This window comes from Theobroma cacao, chromosome 7 (assembly GCF_053813885.1).
Source record: "Theobroma cacao isolate CCN51 chromosome 7, ASM5381388v1, whole genome shotgun sequence".
Classification (NCBI taxonomy): Eukaryota; Viridiplantae; Streptophyta; class Magnoliopsida; order Malvales; family Malvaceae; genus Theobroma; species Theobroma cacao.
In genome coordinates, this window is record NC_142645.1 from 2,060,380 (window position 1) to 2,081,676 (window position 21,297).

Sequence of the window (21,297 nt, forward strand, 5' to 3'; positions counted from 1 at the left end):
AACCAATCACGCCTAGGACATATGTGGAAGCAACAGGCCGAATCTAAGATCCATGTATCCTTCAGGTTACCATTAGTAACTGTAAGAACACTATCAGCTTCCTCAAAAGTATCAAAATCATCTTCAACTACGTTTGCAGTATTTTCAGACTTATTGATCTTTTCATCACCCTTGAATTTAGTACAGTCTTGACGAAAGTGACCTTTTTTACCACAGTTCCAACAAGTCTTTCCTCTTGATCTAGATTTGGATCTAGATTTACCTTTTCTGTCTATGCCTTTCTCTTTACCTCTACCTCTATTTACAACCAAACCTTCTGCTTGATTTTCATTCCGAATACCACCAACTTTCTTCTTTAATTCCTTGGAATTTAAAGATGCCCTTACATCCTCGAAAGTGAGAGTGTCTCGGCCGTATAGCATAGTATCCACGAAGTTTTCATACGATGGAGGCAAAGAACATAAAAGAATTAGGGCTAAGTCTTCATCCTCAATTTTAACATCGATATTCTTTAAATCAAGAATAACTCTATTAAATTCATCAATGTGGGTATTAACGGACGTACCTTCACTCATCTTGAGAGTTTACAATCGTTGCTTCATATAAAGCCGATTCGTCAAGGACTTGGTCATATAAATACTTTCGAGTTTAAACCACATTGCAGCAGCAGATTCTTCATCCGTGACTTCTCTTAGCACCTCATCAGACAAAGCAAGGAGAATAGCACTATGTGCTTTTTCCATAAGGTCATCTTTCTCACCATCAGATAAATTCGAGGGAAGATGTTCTTTTCCCTTCAGTGCCTTCAACAGTCCTTGTTGCACTAGCAATGCGCGCATCTTAACACGCCACAGGCTGAAATCGTTTCTTCCATTAAACTTTTCAATCTCATACTTGGTCGACGAAGTTACCATAGCGAGATTCAGATTGACCCAAGACCTTGAAGCTCTGATACCAGTTTGTTGGGAAATTGCGGAATTACCTCTAAAGAATTGCCCAAGATCTAACCCAATCAATAGAATAAAGAAAGAAAGAAATCAAGCACACCCACAAGAACACAAGAATTTACGTGGTTCGGTCTTTTGATGACCTACGTCCACGGGCACAACAACAGAGAAAAATTCACTAAGAGAAAAATCAGGAGATTACAAGAACAGTCTCAAACTCATAACCCTTATCCCACGTACACCTAAATCACTCTCTCTAAAGATAGGTGATTATTATTCTTTAACCCATAGGGTCCTTTTATAGTATCAAATACAATAACCTTATCCTAATATAATTAGGAATCTTATTCTAATAGAATTAGGAATTGTTATTCTAATCTAACTAGATTTAAAGACTATTTTATAAGGTATACTAATTTAATTAGAATTAAACAATCCTAATTAAATCACAATTCAAGACTATCCTAACAATACTCAAATGCAAAACCAAGAGCCATAGAAGAAAATGATGCACATATATTTTGGCTGAATTACAATAATCAATGAAACAAGTGGAAATCAAGTTTGCACTACAATAATCAGAAGCCCAATAGCAGAGGTGATTAAGCAACAACAGTTGATTCTTCTTCGGCTAGCAAAAACACTTGAATACAGGAGAGAAAATTTCGAATAAATGATGTGATCCCCCTATTATTGTCCTTTATATTTTTGTCATTTTGCAATCATTTTTCCCCTTGGATCCATTTATTTCTCACCGACTTGCTTGCTCTGTTTAATTGCTTTCATGGAAAATTTCTTTACCATATACAATTACGAGGGAGATTCCCGGAGCTTTCGTGTAGATTTTTGTGCCTTTTTTACTAGTGGAACATGGAATCATGAGCACTTGTAAATTATTGGTTTTCTTGTAATGAGCAATGACTCACTTCACAGTTGCCCGGCTAAATCATCATGGACAAATTTTAGTGAACGAAAAATCCTTCCTGCCGCAGCTTTCTGATTCAGTGATTCATATTCATGGTGTAGTGATGGGGGTTCGTTCTTAGGCTGGAAATGGCTTTGTTTACGGAGATGAATGGAATATAACACCTCCAACTTTTAATTATTTTTATTTTTCATATTATTTATTTATAAATTAAAATTTATTAACCGTTAAATACTTTTAATTCAATAATATAAATTTAAATATTTAATTGTTACAAAATTATATTTATTTTAACTTTACTGATTTATTATGTTAAATTTTATATATTTTTTTTAAAAAAAACTTTATTAAACACTAATTAAACGAAAAAAACTAATCTCAACATATTCTTCAAGAGAAAAAATTTAGTGCCTATGAGTGATACATCATAAAATTTGTAATCCTCTTTCATGGGAAAGCTTTGTTTGCTAAGAAGTGTGTTTTCTTCTTTAAATATGTGTCGTATTTTGACTTCTCATTTATATTAATATTTTAATAATAATTATTCTACTTTTATTAATTTTTATATACTTAAGTCTACCTAAATCACCTTATTAATTTTTACATTAATTAATAATAATTAATATTAGGCAAAGTATCTATTTGTAGAGCTGTTACATGGTTGAGTGGGAGTTTTCACCTGTTACACGGTTTCAGCCTCGTATGTAGCATAGCGTGTTCGTCTTCCACAACACTGACAGAAACTCTCCGCACAACTGGGCCCATTTAACAGAAGTTTGATTATTTTTAATGTTGTATAGCTACCCGCCTGACGACCATTTGATTTTTCAACACGAGTAATTGCAGGTGCAAAGCTCTGTCACCCAATGGACAGGCCTAATAGACAGCTCTACCACATTCATTTCCATGCATTTGTACAATATTTTGGCAGTCCCATATATCCTACCTTTCGTCTTTCATCACTTCACAAGGAATTTTTACATGAACTACCTCACCCAGCTGGCTAAATATTTGTTTTAATTGATCTTCAGAAACACTGGGATCCAAACCACCAACAAATATATGCATTTAAGCATGTAAGATTTCAGTTGACCATACCATGAAATAAAGTATATTAATAAATATAAAAAAGCTACCCACTGTGGTATTATTTGGATCATTCTCGCCAGGATTTCCTTGAGTATTCTGGTAAGAAGCTGCAAATGACAAATAAATGTAAACTATCTGTAATACCCCTCAAAAAGTATTTATTATAAAAAAAAAATTAAATTAAAATTATTAAGCTATAGTTTTATAAAGATAATAAGTAGACATTATTTTAGTATTTTGTTTATTTACAATTATGACCTTGGGTGTCTTAATAAATAAAAAAAAAATAGAAGAAGGGGTCTTTAAGTAAAAGAAGAAGTTTAATTAAGTTAGTTTTATTATCACATTTAAGTTAGTGGGATTAAGGGTTAGTTTATTTATCCCATTTAAGTTAGTGGGGTTAGGTAGTTTATAAGTTTTAAAAGAACAGACAACAACTTACGTTAGTTCATTCATCAGATTCAAACAACAGACAGTCAGAAAGGTTTAATATTAGGGAAGAAGAAAGACAGAGGAGAGGGAAAGAGATTGCTGATTAAGGTATGTTTGGGAATTATATTTTCATAATTTGGGTACAAAAAACCCTAAATTAGATATATTTTCTTATTTTTTTTATTTAAATCCGCCACTTTTCTGATGACTTTCCGGTAGCATGATGGGTACCAATGGAAAGGTCTTGAAAAGATCTTTCCAATGGTTTTTGTAGCATCTTGTTTGGCCTTATGGTTAGGAATATATGAATTTTTGAAGTTAATTAGAAATCTGGTTTTCAACAGTTTTGACAGCCCGACTTTGGGTCACCGGAACTTCATATTCCGGTGACGTTTTTGGTCGTTTCTTTGAGGGCTTTTGAAGTATGAAATTAGATGTTTAAATTGGCGTCAATGTCTTGGTTAGAGGCTTCCTGTGTTAAGAGAATTAAAGCCTCAAAGTAGGCTCATTGATACTGGAAACCCAGAAATCTGGGTATTTCTGTGATGATTTCTTGAATTTTGGCTTTCGAAACTTAGGAATCTTGTGGTCTTTTTAATCGAAACAAATTTTGGTCTTGTAGTATGATATGCATACTTTAAATTGGTGTTGATTTCATCACTGGATATAATTCGGGTTAAAAGATATGAGAGCTTGAAGTAAGCCAAATGGCCATCCAGATTCTGGAAATTCCAGAAAACAGAAAATTTCTTTTTTTAAAATTTGTTTTAAAATTTGATTTTAATTATTATGTGATAAATTCTATTGTAAATTTCATAAATATTGGATATGTGATTTCTACTGTATTTTTATGTTAAGAAGTATGTATCTTTATATTTTATAAATTTATTTCTTAAATTAGTAGATTTTATTAAAATATCAAAATTTATGAAATTAATTACAAATATGATTTTTACAAGTGAAATTAGTATTATTTCTCTATCTGAAAATTAAAGTCCTTACTGATTTTATGATTTAAGTTTAATTCTCAACCTTATTGGAAATTTTGTTTAATTCAAAAATATAAATAATAATAATATATTACCTTATTAACAAAAAAAAAAAAGGTTCATAAATTGTAATAGGAGTCGCTACACACCCTAAGTGCTTAAGATGGTCAACGAAAAGTCGCCTTATAAGATCTGTTTGCAAATTTAGTTCTGATTTTTGTGTTTCTCGAAATACTAAGCTACTAAGAGGATTTTCGGATTTGCTACTTGAAAGTAAAATTAACGAGATCAAGTAAGTGACTGATATCCCTTCGGTGTTTTCACACCTTAAAAATTAGCTTCAATCTGAATTTGTACATGAGATATAATATTTTATCCTATGATTTATTAAAATCGAGTTAAGCATGCAAAATGTATATGTATATGAGTTTATATGTTGGATTTAGAATGTTGCTTATGCAAAGCCTGATATCTGATTTCGAAATATATATGACTTTGTATAATGTATGCATATATGATTTCGCAAATATAAATACAAATATTTAGTCTGAAACAAATATGCTTTTGTGGTGTATGAGATACGCTTGAGAAATTTGATATACTGTTTTATGAATTTTGGGCAATCTAAAAATATATATTTCTGTTTTGTCTCCTAGTATGGCTATGCTCTGACCCTGCCAATGGGGGTTAAATGTTGGCCATGTCGACATGTATTCTGTGATTAGAGATTGATCTCCCAACCGCACTACCGGTTACAGAATAGTAGTATTTGTGATTTCTGTTCATTGCAGCCAATGGTTGCTTTGATATGCTTCTGACCCGTGCCACCGGGGTTAATTGTGGTTCTATTTCTGACCTATGCCACAGGGGTTAAGTGTGGTCGTAGCATGTTACAGGAGACCATTAAAAGTTAAATATTGTGAATATATTTGTTCTGTTATTTGAATGCGCAAATTTTAAAGTATGTGATTCCAAATAAGATTACCCAATATTTTGTTTTGGCATTTGTAAATGATATTTTGCCCTAAATGTTTTAAGCATGCTTAATCCGGCTGAAGGGATGTTAGTTACTTGCTGAGTAGTTGGACTCACCCCTTCTTTCAAATTTTTTTCAAGTTGTGATTTGGTCAACCACGCGGGAACTTTGGGGAGTGATGTTTAATTTAGTAGCACTTAAATTATCTAGGATTTATTTAAATATTATGAACATCGTACTATCTTAATTAGTATTCAGACTTTTATCTTGACTCAGTAGCTTTATGGTTTTGGAGATTTAATTTTGAATATTGTCAAATTATGATATTTGGAAATTCTGTCAACAGATATAGTTTATAAATCACTAAATTATTCAGGTATATTAGTCTCTTTTAGTAATGGTTTAAGATATATATTTTAGAGCCTTGTATGTCTGTGGGATTATACCTTACAGGTATGCGGCGTCTGTCATGTCTCGGGTCTGGGGCGTGACACTATCATTGAATGAGATGATAAAAAGAGCTCATTGCTTCTCAAAACTCAAATTAAACATTGTTAAAAAAAGCAAAGCATTAAGATAATACACTTACAAATACTAAAAAAGTTCAAAAAAATTTCCTCCATGGCACGCAAAAGAACAAAAATGTAAAACCACCAGTTATATATCACTCAAAAGTTACAATTACAACCATAAACATCTTTTGGGTTACATCAAGGCTTACCATTACCAGGGAAAGTAAAAAGTATCAGATTAAATAGATTTCCATAGTAGCCCAATAGTAGCCCAAAAAGAAATCATTAACTACACTAAACTCAGGGAATCAGTAAAGGTGCTATTCTTTCATTAACCTTTTAAAATAGCATGCAAAGGAGAAAAAGGAAAATTGAAATCAGAGACTCAACTTTTCTCTGCACTTGACATGAAATATTTCCTTTTTCTCCTTTCTTTCACTTATTTTTTGTAAGGGGGAGGGGAGGGAGGGAGGGAGGAAGTTGTCAGTGCCAAAATAGAATGATTCACAACTTCAACTTCAAAGATTATGTTTTAGTAGAAAGAACCTATCTGCTAAACTAATTTCAGAAACGTTTTAACATTCTCTGCATAGACAGAAACCTATGAAGATTATATTAGTAGCCACAAAATGGCAAGATGAAGAACATATTTAGAAACTAAGGAAATTCTTGTAAACTGAAGTGACACAAAACCTCAAATGACAAATAGAAAACAGAATGCCTTGAAAATGCAATATTAACACTGGTAGATTCATACGCAGCGAGGCATTCACTATTTAGGTTTAGACAATAAAGCATGTACAAGTGATCTACTTCCATTGAGGTTAAATCCATTAACTGAAAATGCCTTTAACTAGAAGTTCCAGGTTTCTTTCCTGACTCAATTTGTTCTCATTTGTAACAAAGCAATAGAATGAGGACAAAGAAGTTACTATAACTTTAAAAAGAAGCATAGATTGAAAATGCAATAGAACAAAACTTGCCCCAAGGTTCATTAACAGAATGGTGCATGATAACATGCATAGTAACTTTACCCATAGCTGCTTCACCTAGTTTCGAGCATTACAGCTTGAATTTAAAGGAAACAAAAAGGAGTGCATAAACATATGCAAGTATCAAAAGGGAACTGATCTAAGAAATTAAAAAACAAAAAAGTTTCTGGACTGGTAAAAGGATCTAAAGAAAGATTTAAAGGAAACATGTTGGGAAAACTGAAACAAATTGAACTTGACTGGAATACTTAATAAGGAACTGGAAAAGTAACTTAATAAGGAACTGGAAAAGTAATTTGCGAATGTAGCACAAATACTGCCACGAGAAAATGAGGCCACGCATTAAAGTGGAATCATTTCAGCTGATATCAGTTCCAGGCCCCCCAAAATGAGAGCCTCTTGGTGTCCTGCTTTAAGACAACATGAGTTTTATATAAGTTTGTGAATGTTTTAAAATAATTAAACGTGCCCAAGTTTACAAAGGCAAACGGGTGATCTCAGAGAGGAGAGGAAACCCTAGGGATAAATTGAAATTTTAAAAAGAGGGGAGTTTTTTTTTATGAACCGGAGGATGCTTGTAGGGGTAACACGTGGAGAATAGGAATTGGGTGGCAGTAATGGGCTTTTGATAACGATAAATCTGGTATTGGGCTTGGTATGGGCTAGATTGGGCTGAGTTTGGACGAAAATTCTTTGCCTTTGTCAAGGATGTAATAAAAAAAATTTTAGAAAAGAATTTTTATAGACAATTGAAATTTGGTGTTAATAAGCATAGCAAAAATTTTTAAAAATTAAGTAATTAAATGGAATTGAAATTTGGAAATTATTAATACATTTTTATGGTATAAAAATTAATTATTATTTTATTTTATTCTCTTTATAAATTTTATAACTTATAATTATGATGATTTAGAAGATGTCTTATAAATTATTTCTTAATCTATTAAATGGGAAATTTTTTTTTATCATTTCCCTTCGTCTCATTATCTTTGTTCTTTATTGATTTTTTTTGTTAACAAACTCAACTTTGATCATTATTTTTTAAAAAAATTGTAAAGTTATAAAATTTTGAATTTTAAACTTTTTAAATTTTTTTTTGAATTTTTAATTTTATATAGTAGTAGTGCAATATGCTAAGAAAAGTACAACATGGCAAGAAAAGGAAATTAAATTGAACTTAATAATTGTAAATGCATGTAGAAATGGTCCAGTCCCTTTTTATAATTTTTATTCTAAGCGTTACTTGGTAAAATTTTCTTCCATCAATGAGTAATTACTTCATTTTAAATGCTTTTTGTGAACTTGTTACCTGGACTATACTACCTTGGCCAGATCTTATAGGCTGGAGTACCAATCAAACTCTCAATATTTCAATAAATCACTTGGACCCTTCATAAAATAAAAATCTACTTGGCTTGTATAGGAAAATTAAAGTTTAATTTCCCATGTCTTGATTTAAAATACAGAGAGAAGGATAAGAAACAGAAGAATTTTAAGCTTATTCTTCTACTTATTGTAGATACAGAGAGAAATATAACATTGATTAGGTAAATTATTGAAAGCAAGTGATCTTTTTGCTTGATAACTCTGTGAAGCCAACATCTTGATCAACCCAAAGCACAATAATTTCAGCTAAAACTTGATTAGGACTAGGCCAACAAGTGAGAGAAATAAAAATGGGAAGTAACCTTTGATTTACCTGTGTTTAGTTGATGGCTTCCAACGTACTCATTGATGTTTAAACATGCTTTTGCAACTTCCCCTGCAATCATCTCATAGTTCTTCCTTGTAAGGTGGTAGCTCACCTCTAACGCCCGAGCGGCCCTTATCCCAACAAATGGTCTTGGCGTCTTGCTTAACTAGTTGTGGTGTCTTTTTAAACAATTGAAACAGTGAAATGTAAAACAAAAGTATTAATGTCACATGTTATGAGGGTAAAAGAAAAAATAAGCATATTATGATTTATAAGCATTTTAGGCCAAAATTTCATTAAAACTAATGGAATCATTCACTAAAAGTGATATTCTAGATCAATCTTTTGATTGCAGTGTACTACTCAATCATTTCAGTAATTTAAGTAAAGATTTTGAAAAATTATGCAGTATAATATTATTAAAGACTCTAATTGCCTTTGCACATGCCAAATAAAAGCTTGAACTTAATTCACTAATCAATAATAAAAACTCTTAATCATCAATAATGATTATGTTGGGAGGATAAGGAGAATGAATAAGGTATTTTTAGTTTTTGTGAATAATATTCCTACAAAAGTCCATGAAGATGGCTTCAAAGGATTTGGGATCAATTTGGAAAGGTTGTCAATACATTGTAGGGAGAAATAGAAGCAAATACTGTCAAAGGTATCCTTTCATCATATTTGGATAGTTTAATAAAGCTAGGAGAGCAGTCCAAAATTTAAATGGAGTCTGGCTTCTTAACTAAAGGCTAGAGGTCAATATGGCCAGCTATGGAAGCCATGATACATTTTGAAAGAGGAAGCAAAAAGGAAGCTTCTTATGCACCTAGTGTTAACCACATTAGGAACGGAACCTGCAGTGGGATTTTGAGACAACTTGGCTTTATTCACTATGCCATCTTATGCTCTGTTATTCAAAGGTGCTTTTGAAAGAGGTGGAGCTTCAAATGAAGAGAGAGGAGATGATCTTCAATGTCTTAAAAAGCATGGAAAACATGCTTTGGTTGAAGAGAAGTGTTGTGGTAACAACCTAATGTGATTTAGATTTAGTAAATTTAATGGAATTATTTAAAATGGAAGGCATTTCAGGGCTGCTTATGAGGAGTTTGTCTCTCAAAGAATTTCTGCTAACCTTTGAGGATAAGGAGCTGTTGGAAGAGCTCAAGGATTAAGGTTGGGATTGGCTTAACAAATGGTTTACTAAGGTGGAAACATAGTTAGAGAGTTTTTCATCAAAACTCCTTAACAAGTGGGTGATTTTAGGCCAAATTCATTAAAAGTGATATTCTAGACTAAGTTTTGGTTGTAGTGTCATTCTCAATCATTTAAGTAATTTAAAGACTTTGAAGATTATGCCTTAAGAGAGACAAGACTAAAGTTTTCAGGGTGTATACCTCTGTTTTGGCGTGCACATATTGCTTTGAATCTATGAAGAAACCTGTAGTCATCTTGGGACATTCTCTTACATACAAATGCCCCAAAGTCGGTAACACAAAGTGATATCCCCTTGGGCAAAAGTCAACGAGGCTTGGCAGTTTTGCAAGTGATAAACTGTATAGTTGATCAAACTTTATCTCCTTTTCAGTTGTCGCTTCTGCTTCATCTTCAAGTTCAAATACTTGCTCCAATTTAGAGTTACTTCTAACTGTTAATTGTTTAAGTTTTGGAAGACAACGAGCAGATCCAAGAGGAAAGAGACGTTTCAACTTTTTGCAATATTGAACAGAAATCATGGTCAAATTAGGAAAGATTATAGGTTGGAGATCACCATCTGATGATGAACAAACTTGATCCTCAGCAATGATTTGGTCCAATTCATCACATTTTTCTATATATAGCTCGTCCAACTGTGATATACTTCGAGCAGTTGTAGGTGAAAATATGTATCTTAGCCTCTTGCAATCAATCACCTCCAGAATTGTAAGGTTTTCAAGAGTTACAACTTGAGCGACATCCTTCCATATAATCTGCTCTTCAGATAAGTCCTCCAGGTGGAGTTCCTTTATACGCCCATGAACTTGGAATACTTGTTCATGACTCCCAACTGCTATATATTCTTGATTGCAGTTGGCTGAAATACGCAATTGAAAGCTATTTACCAACTTAGAGAGATATAATTCCTGCAAATACAGACACCACTAAATGTCACTAAATACGTTCCTTTTCTATTAGATTGAAAACAGATGAGCAAATATTACTCATAATTTTTTAGATGCCAATTCACAAAAAATCCTTACATATTTAATGATAGGACATATATATGTTTCAAAATTTAAATCCAAAATTTTCATAAAATGGTCTGAAAGTGGAATCCAAAGACATCTAACCTCTTTCAAGTTTTTCTCCGTTAATTTTTAACATAAAACCATTTATGGAATTCCTTTTCTTGTGTTTTTTTCTTTGTCATTTTTTCTTTAAGCATGTTGATTTGAAAAGTATAGATAAAGTGGTAAAGTGTTAATTTTTTTTTAATTTAGGTTTTCTAATTTACCTAAATTACATAAAAAAAAACATAAAAGAAATGAACCCCCCTAGAAAGCCTAACTTTCTCAATCTGTTTCTCTTGTCTGCAAGAGAAAGTAGAAACACTTTGAATGAAAAAAAAGAGAACTCATGGCTAAGAAGAAAAAGAAAACTTAAATTGAAGAAGAAAGAGAAAATTGGAATCAAAGAAAGCAAGAGAAACTAGAATCGAAGAAGAAAAAGGAAGCTCGAACAAGAAAAAATGCAAGATTTGTCATCGTGAAGAAAATATATGACGAACCTTAATTCAGAAACAAGGACAAGGAAAACCCAAAGATCCCCACAAACAAATTAAAATTTGTTTTTCAAAATAAATAGTATAAAATTTTTGTGTTGCAATTTTAAAATATAATTGGATTAGTTTGTGAGTGTTGAAAAAAAGATTTAGCTCAAAGGCAAAATCCAAAGCCATAATTGAAGGAAAAGTGTATAAAAAAATACCTTTAGCTGAATTTGCTCATTAACTTCTTTTTGAATAGTGAAATTTCTCAATTTAGGACAGTTGCAAACTTCCAACTTCTCCAAAGATGGTGATGAAATGAGAAAGTTTTCCGAACTCAAATTTATCAAGTTTACAAGTCGTAAATCTTGCAGGTGAGGGAGCGCAATGGCATGATCATCTCCACGCAATTTAACATCCTAATAAATTCACAACAAAAATGGAAGACACTAGAAAAATTAGAATGGTAAATACTACATTTTAAATCAAAATTGAAATTATTTTTTATGCATAAAATTTAAAGATCTAAGCCAAAAGAAAATTTTATATTTTTTCAATGAAAGCTCATTAATGTAGATGTGAATGTACTAAAATGCGCTTACATAAATCCCAAAACATGGAAATTATTTTCCAGATTCATTAATCATATCTTGTACAAGTACACTTTCCATTTCATTTTTTCTCAATTTAATTTAATTTCTTCCATTGATGTACCAAAATTAGAACAAGGGTAGGTGAAAAGAGATATACCAGTTTAGAACACAATTTAATTATTAATTCAATTATTAATTCCTTCAGACTTTGTAGGCTTACATGATGAATTGGCCCTTTACATATGCTATCCAATGTTAGTAATGACTGTAACTTCAACCTTCTTAAATTTGAGAGCGGTACTGCCTGATTTACCTCACATAAAGAAAAATATAAAATTTATTAATTAATAAATAATGAAAATGAATTCTTTATATTTGATCTTAATTACTGAGAAGAAATGCATTTTGTTAAAAAAAAGTAAAAAGAAGTATTAAAAGTTAATAATTTAGAAAGATTAGATAAAAATTATTTATATATTTGATAATTCAAAAAAAATCATTAGAAAAACAATATATGAGACCATTATTAAAGGAAAAATGGAGAGATAAGAGGTCTTCTAGGACAGCCATTTCTTTGTCAAAAGCAAAGACTTACTCTAATTTTTCGCATTTATATATCATAAGTGTTTCTAGATGCAACAGACTTTGAACAATGTAAGGTGAGAAGATAGATTTCAGTTTATCACAATAATGAATTGTTACTTCCTTCAAACTTTGTAACCTTACATGATGAGTTGGCCCTTTCCATATGCTCTCCAATGCTGGTAATGACTGCAGCTCCAACATTCTTAAATTTGAGATTGGTACTGCCTGTTTTACCTCATATAAAGAAAAATATAAAATTTATTAATTAATAAATAATGAAAATAAATTCTTTATACTTGATCTTAATTACTGAAAAGAAATACATTTTGTTAAAAAAAAGAAGAAAGAAGTATTAAAAGTTAATAATTTAGAAAGATTAGATAATAATTATTTATATATTTGATAATTAAAAAAAATCATTAGAAAAACAATATACGAGAGCATTATTAAAAGAAAAATGGAGAGATAAGAGGTACCTCTAAGTCAGCCATTTCTTTGTCAAAAGCAAAGACTTGCTCTAATATTTCGCATTTAGATATCTCAAGTGTTTCTAGATGCAACAGACTTTGAAAAAGGTAAGGTGAGAAGATAGATTTCAGTTTATCACAACCATCAATTGTTACTTCCTTCAGACTTTGTAGCCTTACATGATGAGTTGGCCCTTTCCATATGCTCTCCAATACTGGTAATGACTGTAGTTTCAACCTTCTTAAATTTGAGAGTGGTACTACCTGTTTTATCTCATATAAAGAAAAATATAAAATTTATTAATTAATAAATAATGAAAATGAATTCTTTATATTTGATCTTAATTACTGAGAAGAAATACATTTTGTTAAAAAAAAGTAAAAAGAAGTATTAAAAGTTAATAATTTAGAAAGATTAGATAGTAATTATTTATATATTTGATAATTAAAAAAAATCATTAGAAAAACAATATACGAGAGCATTATTAAAAGAAAAAATGGAGAGATAAGAGGTACCTCTAAGTCAGCCATTTCTTTGTCAAAAGCAAAGACTTGCTCTAATATTTCGCATTTAGATATCTCAAGTGTTTCTAGATGCAACAGACTTTGAACAAGGTAAGGTGAGAAGATAGATTTCAGTTTATCACAACCATCAATTGTTACTTCCTTCAGACTTTGTAGCCTTACATGATGAGTTGGCCCTTTCCATATGCTCTCCAATGCTGGTAATGACTGTAGTTCCGACCTTCTTAAATTTGAGAGTGGTTCTACCTGTTTTATCTCATATAAAGAAAAATATAAAATTTATTAATTAATAAATAATGAAAATGAATTATTTATATTTGATCTTAATTATTGAGAAGAAATATATTTTGTTAAAAAAAAGTAAAAAGAAGTATTAAAAGTTAATAATTTAGAAAGATTAGATAGTAATTATTTATATATTTGATAATTCAAAAAAAATCATTAGAAAAACAATATACGAGAGCATTATTAAAAGAAAAATGGAGAGATAAGAGGTACCTCTAGGTCAGCCATTTCTTTGTCAAAAGCAAAGACTTGCTCTAATTTTTCGCATCTATAAATCACAAGTGTTTCTAGATGCAACAGACTTTGAACAATGTAAGGTGAGAAGATAGATTTCAGTTTATCACAATAATGAATTGTTACTTCCTTCAAACTTTGTAACCTTACATGATGAGTTGGCCCTTTCCATATGCTCTCCAATGCTGGTAATGACTGCAGCTTCAACCTTCTTAAATTTGAGAGTGATACTGCCTGTTTTACCTCATGTAAAGAAAAATATAAAATTTATTAATTAATAAATAATGAAAATGAATTCTTTATACTTGATCTTAATTACTGAGAAGAAATATATTTTGTTAAAAAAAAAGTAAAAAGAAGTATTAAAAGTTAATAACTTAGAAAGATTAGATAGTAATTATTTATATATTTGATAATTCAAAAAAAATCATTAGAAAAACAATAAACAAGAGCATTATTAAAGGAAAAATGGAGAAATAAGAGGTACCTCTAGGTCAGCCATTTCTTTGTCAAAAGCAAAGACTTGCTCTAATTTTTTGCATTCAGATATCTCAAGTGTTTCTAAATGCAACGGACTTTGAACAAAGTAAGGTGAGAAGATAGATTTCAGTTTATCACAATCATAAATTGCCACTTCCTTCAAACTTTGTAACCTTACATGATGAGTTGGCCCTTTCCATATGCTCTCCAATGCTGGTAATAACCGCAGCTTCAACCTTCTTAAATTTGAGAGTGGTACTGCCTATTTACCTCATATAAAAAAAATATAAAATTTATTAATTAATAAATAATGAAAATGAATTCTTTATACTTGATCATAATAACTGAGAAGAAATGCATTTTGTTAAAAAAAAGTAGAAAGAAGTATTAAAAGTTAATAATTTAGAAAGATCAGATAATAATTATTTATATATTTGATAATAAAAAAAATTATTAGAAAAACAATATACGAGAGCATTATTAAAGGAAAAATGGAGAGATAAGAGGTACCTCTAGGTTAGCTATTTCTTTGTCAAAAGTAAAGACTTGCTCTAATTTTTCGCATACAAATATCTCAAGTGTTTCTAGATGCAACAGACTTTGAACACCGCAAGGTGAGAAGATAGATTTCAGTTTATCACAACAAAAAATTGTCACTTCCTTCAAACTTTGTAACCTTACATGATGAGTTGGCTCTTTCCATATATTCTCTAATGCTGGCAATGACGCTAGCTTCAAACTTCTTAAACTGGAGATTGCGCACGTCGGACTTTCTTCCTTTCCAAAAAGCCAATTCAATTGAAACACTGATTGCAACTGCTTACAATTGGCAATGTGCAATGTTTCTAACCTTTTTAAGAAGCTAATTGATGATTGACCATGGCACAACTCTTTCAAAGAAGTCATGAATGTAATGTCTAACTTCACCAAATTAGAGAATGCAGTGGTTGGACTCTGTTCTTGTGTTGTATCGAACAAGCATTCCAGATTTTTACAATATACAAGCTCAAGAGAAGTTAATTCCTTTAGTCCGCGTTGATCTACATTTGGGACAATATTTTTGTGTTCCATGGTGACATCGGACAGAGTAAGCTTTTCCACATTGCAAAACAGCTCCTTAAATGCATTTAATGAGGATGAGAAATCCCTAATTCTCAAGGTTCTCAAGCGCAGCCCCGCCAAATTTTGAATATAGTCATTTACAGCTATATTGTAGCTTTGTAGTTTAGGGAACACAGAGTTTTCCTGAGAACATTGATGAGTAGAAACTTTAAGTGTTAATGCAGTCAAACCAAACAAAGAATTCAGCTCCAATAAGTTAGCATTGTTTCTACTTGTCACGTGTAGCTCTTGGAGTGAGGTCAACCTGTTACAAACAAACACAAAATGTTATTAATGCAATAATAGCACTTTCAACCGAATGATAAAAATAGCAAGGTAATGAAATGAATAAGATAACATAAACTTTTTTATTTCTTCATTCTTAAAGCTACTTTTGTACTACGGGTTCAATGTTTCATAATAATAGCAGTGACCAAAAGCTCATGCTAGATATATATATGTTGGTGATAGTCAAAATCAAAATACTTAATAAAGTAAATACTAGGAAAAAGAAGAAGTAAATAACATAAAATTAAATACTTAACTCAAAACAATAAGATAAATAATTCTAATCACATCTTAGTACTACCTTGATAGCAAGTTAAGGGGGAAATTGCTGTTTTGCTCTCCAAAGTTAGAAAAATATAGTGATTTTAATCTAAGCAATTCCACTAATTCTTCTGGTAGCTCATGAATGTGAGTCTTTAGCAATGCCAAAATCTCAAGGTTTTCCAGATTCCTCAGTGATGAGATGTTCTCGAGCTCGCAATTTATAATGCACAGAGTTCGAAGATTTGTCAAGAATTGAAGTGCTTCCAGTCTGAGTACAACATCTTGGAGAAGTAAAACTCGGAGGGTTGTCATTCTTTCAAAAAAGGCACACGAAACTCTCAATGAATTCTTTCCTTTGAGAAACAAAGTCTTGAGTTTTGAAAATTCCACTTTGTTAGGAAGATGATTGATCTCAATGTTCCACAAGGAGATTGCCGTATAACATCCAAACCTTTCACTCATATGCCATTCTGTCAACCCATCTTTTACCATGAATATATTTTCCCCTCTCGATGTTATCCAATGAGCAAAATCACGAATCACATCATGCATTTTTACATGCTCTTTATCATTAGCTTCCAATAATAAACCAGACTTTTGGAGTTTTGATAGTGCCAGATGAATTTCCCTCCTTAAGTCTTCCATTAAGTAATTATTATTGAACAATCCCTGACCAATTCCGCATATAATCAACAATTCAATACTAATCTCATAATCTTCTGGAAAAAGGGAACACAACAAGAAACATTGCTTGATATTATCTTGATCCAAATAATCATAACTAAGCTTAAGACATCTATAGATATGTCCACAAACATGTTCATTATCCAAATGTCTTGAGCTCTTGAGTCTTTTATTTGCTGCTATCCACGCATCTAGACTTTCACCTTTTAGAGCCTTTGCCACAGTTACAATTGCAAGAGGCAAACAGCCACATTCACGAGCAACCTCCTTCGCTACATTCAAGGTGGGAGAGTCATCTTTCAGACCAGCTTTATCTTTGAATAAAACCCATGCTTCATGTTCAGATAAAATGTTCAGCTTAAATTCCTCTTCACAATCCATTTTACAACAAACTTGTTGATCACGTGTAGTTAAAAGAATTTTGCAACCCTCGTGTTCACCACCGAATGGAATTCCTATAATTTGCAATTCAAGTTCCTTCCAAACATCATCGAGAATTATGAGAATCTTATTCTCGCCTTTTAATCTTCGCCATAACTCTTCTGCTTTTCCTTTTTCTGTACTGGCTTCAAATTCTAAACCAAAGAGTTCTGCAATCCTTGCCCGAATTTCGTTGAGGTTTGGAGTTTGGGATACTGTAACACTCACAACCTTATCAAAAAGCTTTTGTTCTGTAGCTTGCTTCAGCACTACATCCGCCAAAGTTGTTTTACCCACTCCTGGCATGCCGTACAATCCAATCATTGTCACACCATCACTTTTTAAAGCCTTCATGATTCCATTGAAAGCTAACATTGAAGATTCAGAACGCATAAAATCCTTGGGTAGTAAGAGCTCTATTCCTTGAAGAGGAGGACGATGGCCAACTCGTGGAAAGTTACAAACCTCTAAAAGTTTAGAGATAGAAAGTGTCTTCTTCGCTACTTTCTTGCTTAAGCAGTATCGCCAGCCGCAACTAGGACACCAATTGAAACACTTGTTACGTTCTATTTCTTCTTCCAAACTCTGAGCTTCATCCAATTCTTTCTCTGCCTTTGTTAGCCACTCCTCAACGCCCTTCTTAATTACCTCAGTTTGCCTTAAAGCCTCATCGACAGCATCTTTCACCTCATCTCTTTTTGATTTAAGTTCATTTCGCCGGTTCTTGAAATCTTCAACAATTTTGCCAAAACGAAAAAAGTAGCCAACATAAGGTGATGCGTATTCTGTTGCCAGGTTCCCAACGCAATTGGCAATAGCAGAGGTAACACAATCAAGAGCCATTCTTTGATGATCTGAGACTCAAACAATTTGGAAAAGTAAAAAGTATTGCAAATATCTCTCAAGCTGATTAAGATGAAAGAATTACTTAATTTGAAAACAGAAAACAAATAAACCAAAGAAGAAAAAGATGAAGATTTACGTACCAAGGAAATCTATAGATGAACTTTCAGGAGCCAAGACGGAGCAGCTTCTATTTTGATCTAACCAAGCTCACCAACTCGGTGAAGGTTTTTTTTTTTTTTTTAAAGTTCAAAGAAGCAGAAATGAACTTTGCACTGCAACAATCAGAAGATCAAGGAATTAAAAAAAAACAGACTTTCACTTATCTTCTTTTTAATTCTGCTTCTGATACAAATGAACAAAGGAAACCAGAAAAAGCAAAGTAAACAGAGCACTCTTAAGGCAAGAATTTTTTTTTTTAAAGTATCGCTTTTCTTTCCCTAAAGCAAAGAGGTGAGCTTACAAAAAAGAAATTAATAGTGGAGAAGGAACTGAAATCTTTTCTTGAAACTTACCTCTCTATTCTCACCACTAGAATGTGAAAGGGTAAGAGACAAACACATAGGTTCTAGCTCTCTGCTTCACACAAATGCCATGGGTGGAGTGTAACTGTATAAGATCAAAAGAGTTAATTTGGACATAGAAAATAATTAAGTGCCAATTTTGCAGGTAAAGTTTGCAAATGTATACTCAATTGCAAAAACCAAGACAAAAATAAGCCATGGAAGAAAATGATGCACATATATACCACTGAAAGATGAAGTTTAAGGAGCCAAGGCCAAGCTTTTCTATAGTGGTCGAAGAAAACTTAAGTAGAAATTAAGTTTGTACTACAATAACAAAAGCCCACTCGCAGAGGGAATTAAGAAACAACAAACATTTGTCAACCTAAGATCAAAAGAACAACTTAATTTGAAAACAGAAAATATGTGTCAATGCATCTAAACCTGCAAATATCTATTCTCAAATCTAAAACCACAGAAGAAAAGGATGAACATTTACATACCAAAGGAAATATACATGAACTTTGAGGAGGCAAGACGGAGCTTCTATTTTGATCCAGCCAAAATATATCACAGACACTGACAAAGTCGGTGAAGTTTTTTTCCTTTTTTTTTTTTTTTGAGTTCAAAGAAAACTGTAGTAGATATAATAAACTTTTGCACTGCAATGATCAGAAGGCTAGGAAATTAAAAAAACAAAAAGACTTTCACTTATCTTCTTTAGAATGCATGCAGATTATAATTCTGCTTCTGATAAGAAAAGCAGTAGGTGAACATAGAAAGTAGAAACTCTTAAGGCAAAAGACTTGTTTTCTTTGGAATCTCTTTTTCTTTTTATTGTTACTATTTTTTTCTTGTTCAAATGCTAAGCGAAGACAAGTGCCCAACGTCTTTTGCCTTATCATTGACTAATTCTCTCTCAGACGGATTAGAAAAGAAAAAGACAAAAGGACGGAGTCATGGAGATGCTCTGCTGGTTGGCTTTCCAGGAAGGGTTATGGAAAGAGGATGGGACTTGCGAGGATGTTAGTGTATAGAATATTTTTGAAATTCTGCTTCAAATATTTTTGAATGAAAAACATGAACTCAGTGTTATTTATGATTCTTTTGTAATTGAGCATTACTTGGTAAATTCTCTTTTAATAATGACTAATGACCTACTTTTCAAAAGCTTAGCCTGCCCAAATCTTTTAAGTTGGACGTAGAAAATAATTTAGCTTTAATCTTGGGTGTAAAGTTTGCAGATGTATACTCAAATGCAAAAACCAAGAGCCATAGAAGAAAATGATGCACATATATTTTGGCTGAATTACAATAATCAAAGAAACAAGTGGAAATCAAGTTTGCACTACAATAATCACAAGCCCAATGGCAGAGGTGATTAAGCAACAACAGTTTATTCTTCTTCGGCTAGCGAAAACACTTGAATACAGGAGAGAAAATTTTGAATAAATGATGTGATCCTTCTATTATTGTCCTTTCTATTTTTGTCATTTTGCAATCATTTTTCCCTTGAGATCCATTTATTTCTCACCGACTTGCTTCCTCTGTTTAATGGCTTTCATGGAAAAATACTTTACCATATATAGTACAAGGGAAGAGAGATTCCCGGAGCTTTCATATAGATTTTTGTCCGTTTTATTGACTCCAATTCCCCCTTTAATGGTTACTTACTCCCTATTGATGAAAAGACGAGACAGACTCACGGCTTTTTCTCTGTCATTGATGCTTAGTTAGAATGACTAATCGATGGCTTCCAATTATGTTGCCTATTTTCGTAATTTTCTGATCTACCTGGTTGGTTTAATGGATTTCATGTTAAAACACTTGCACTATTTATTTTATTGTTGAGCTTAACTTTTGTGATCAAATTATGCCCCCAATGGATTTAAAAATATTATTTGATGAATGTACAAAAATAGGTAGCGATGAACATATAGCATGTTACTATTGACTACTGAGATTGTAATCGATTATTGTGATAAAATATTATAACTGAAAACGAACGGACAATAATCTGAAAAGCCTGTACGAATCTGCTGAAATGCATAACTAGCTTTTTGACCACGCTTGTCATCTGAAAAATGGGAAAGCCCAAGCAAAAATATACCTATTTTCTTCTTTTGCTCTTCCTTGGAGTTAAAAGAGAAGCAAAAATGAAGATAAATCCTTCTTGACTTGGAAGTTGCATGTGAGAACAATGTCAAAACTCAGAAAAGGAAAAGAAGGAAATTATGAAGGAAAGTGTGCACGCACTATCAGGAAATTATGCCTCCCTCCTAGTCCCTGTATCTATCCCATTATTTCATTTCAGAGGGTAAAAGAAAATGAATTCCCCTTTCTCCCCAAAGAACATGTGATAGTGGGTCCACACTCTGAAAAGTTGTCTGTATGAAGGAAGAAATAGTTATGGTTAGTCGTGACCTGCTTGATTGTCTCCGTTCCAAAGCTAACAAAGAAACGTCAATGTGGAACTAAGAACTTTCTCGACCCTTGTCTTGAGAGAATTGAGTCTAACGTGGAAATCAAAAGGAAGATTCTTGGAACTTTCTTGATATTTTTGATTCATTGTGGAATCAAACACAATATCAATGCCACCAGTTATGGGGAGTGTATTGTCATTAAAGAAGTATTATTAACTAATTCTCTCTCAAGGAATAAAAAAAGGATGAAGATGCTCTGCTAAAGAAAATTTTAATTAATGTAAAATTGATTTCATATTTG

The 21,297-nt window shown here is 32.1% G+C and overlaps 1 protein-coding gene across 9 annotated transcripts; it reads right to left on the reverse strand.

The window, feature by feature from the left end:
* Window positions 1-3,012: 3,012 nt before the first annotated feature.
* Window positions 3,013-19,691, reverse strand: LOC148761412 (putative disease resistance protein At4g27220). Of its 9 annotated transcripts, none has more exons than XR_016027505.1 (15): window positions 19,077-19,689; window positions 18,586-18,679; window positions 18,214-18,345; window positions 16,161-18,081; window positions 14,981-15,836; window positions 14,478-14,732; window positions 13,970-14,233; window positions 13,463-13,726; window positions 12,956-13,210; window positions 12,621-12,713; window positions 12,115-12,198; window positions 11,523-11,720; window positions 9,953-10,678; window positions 8,562-8,734; window positions 3,013-3,068 (listed from the first exon to the last, which is right to left on the reverse strand). XR_016027505.1 is itself a non-coding variant. In XM_088808366.1 (15 exons), exons 4-15 carry the CDS (start codon window positions 18,068-18,070, stop codon window positions 8,636-8,638), a joined length of 4,881 nt encoding a protein of 1,626 aa, XP_088664492.1. In that variant the 5' UTR covers window positions 18,071-18,081; window positions 18,214-18,345; window positions 18,586-18,679; window positions 19,077-19,691; the 3' UTR covers window positions 8,211-8,635. The 9 variants fall into 9 exon arrangements, 8 of the variants coding, with proteins under 8 accessions (XP_088664492.1, XP_088664486.1, XP_088664494.1 ...); XM_088808366.1 differs by lacking the exon at window positions 3,013-3,068 and having other exon boundaries at window positions 8,211-8,734; window positions 9,953-10,203; window positions 10,327-10,678; window positions 19,077-19,691; XM_088808360.1 differs by lacking the exon at window positions 3,013-3,068 and having other exon boundaries at window positions 8,211-8,734.
* Window positions 19,692-21,297: the final 1,606 nt, after the last annotated feature.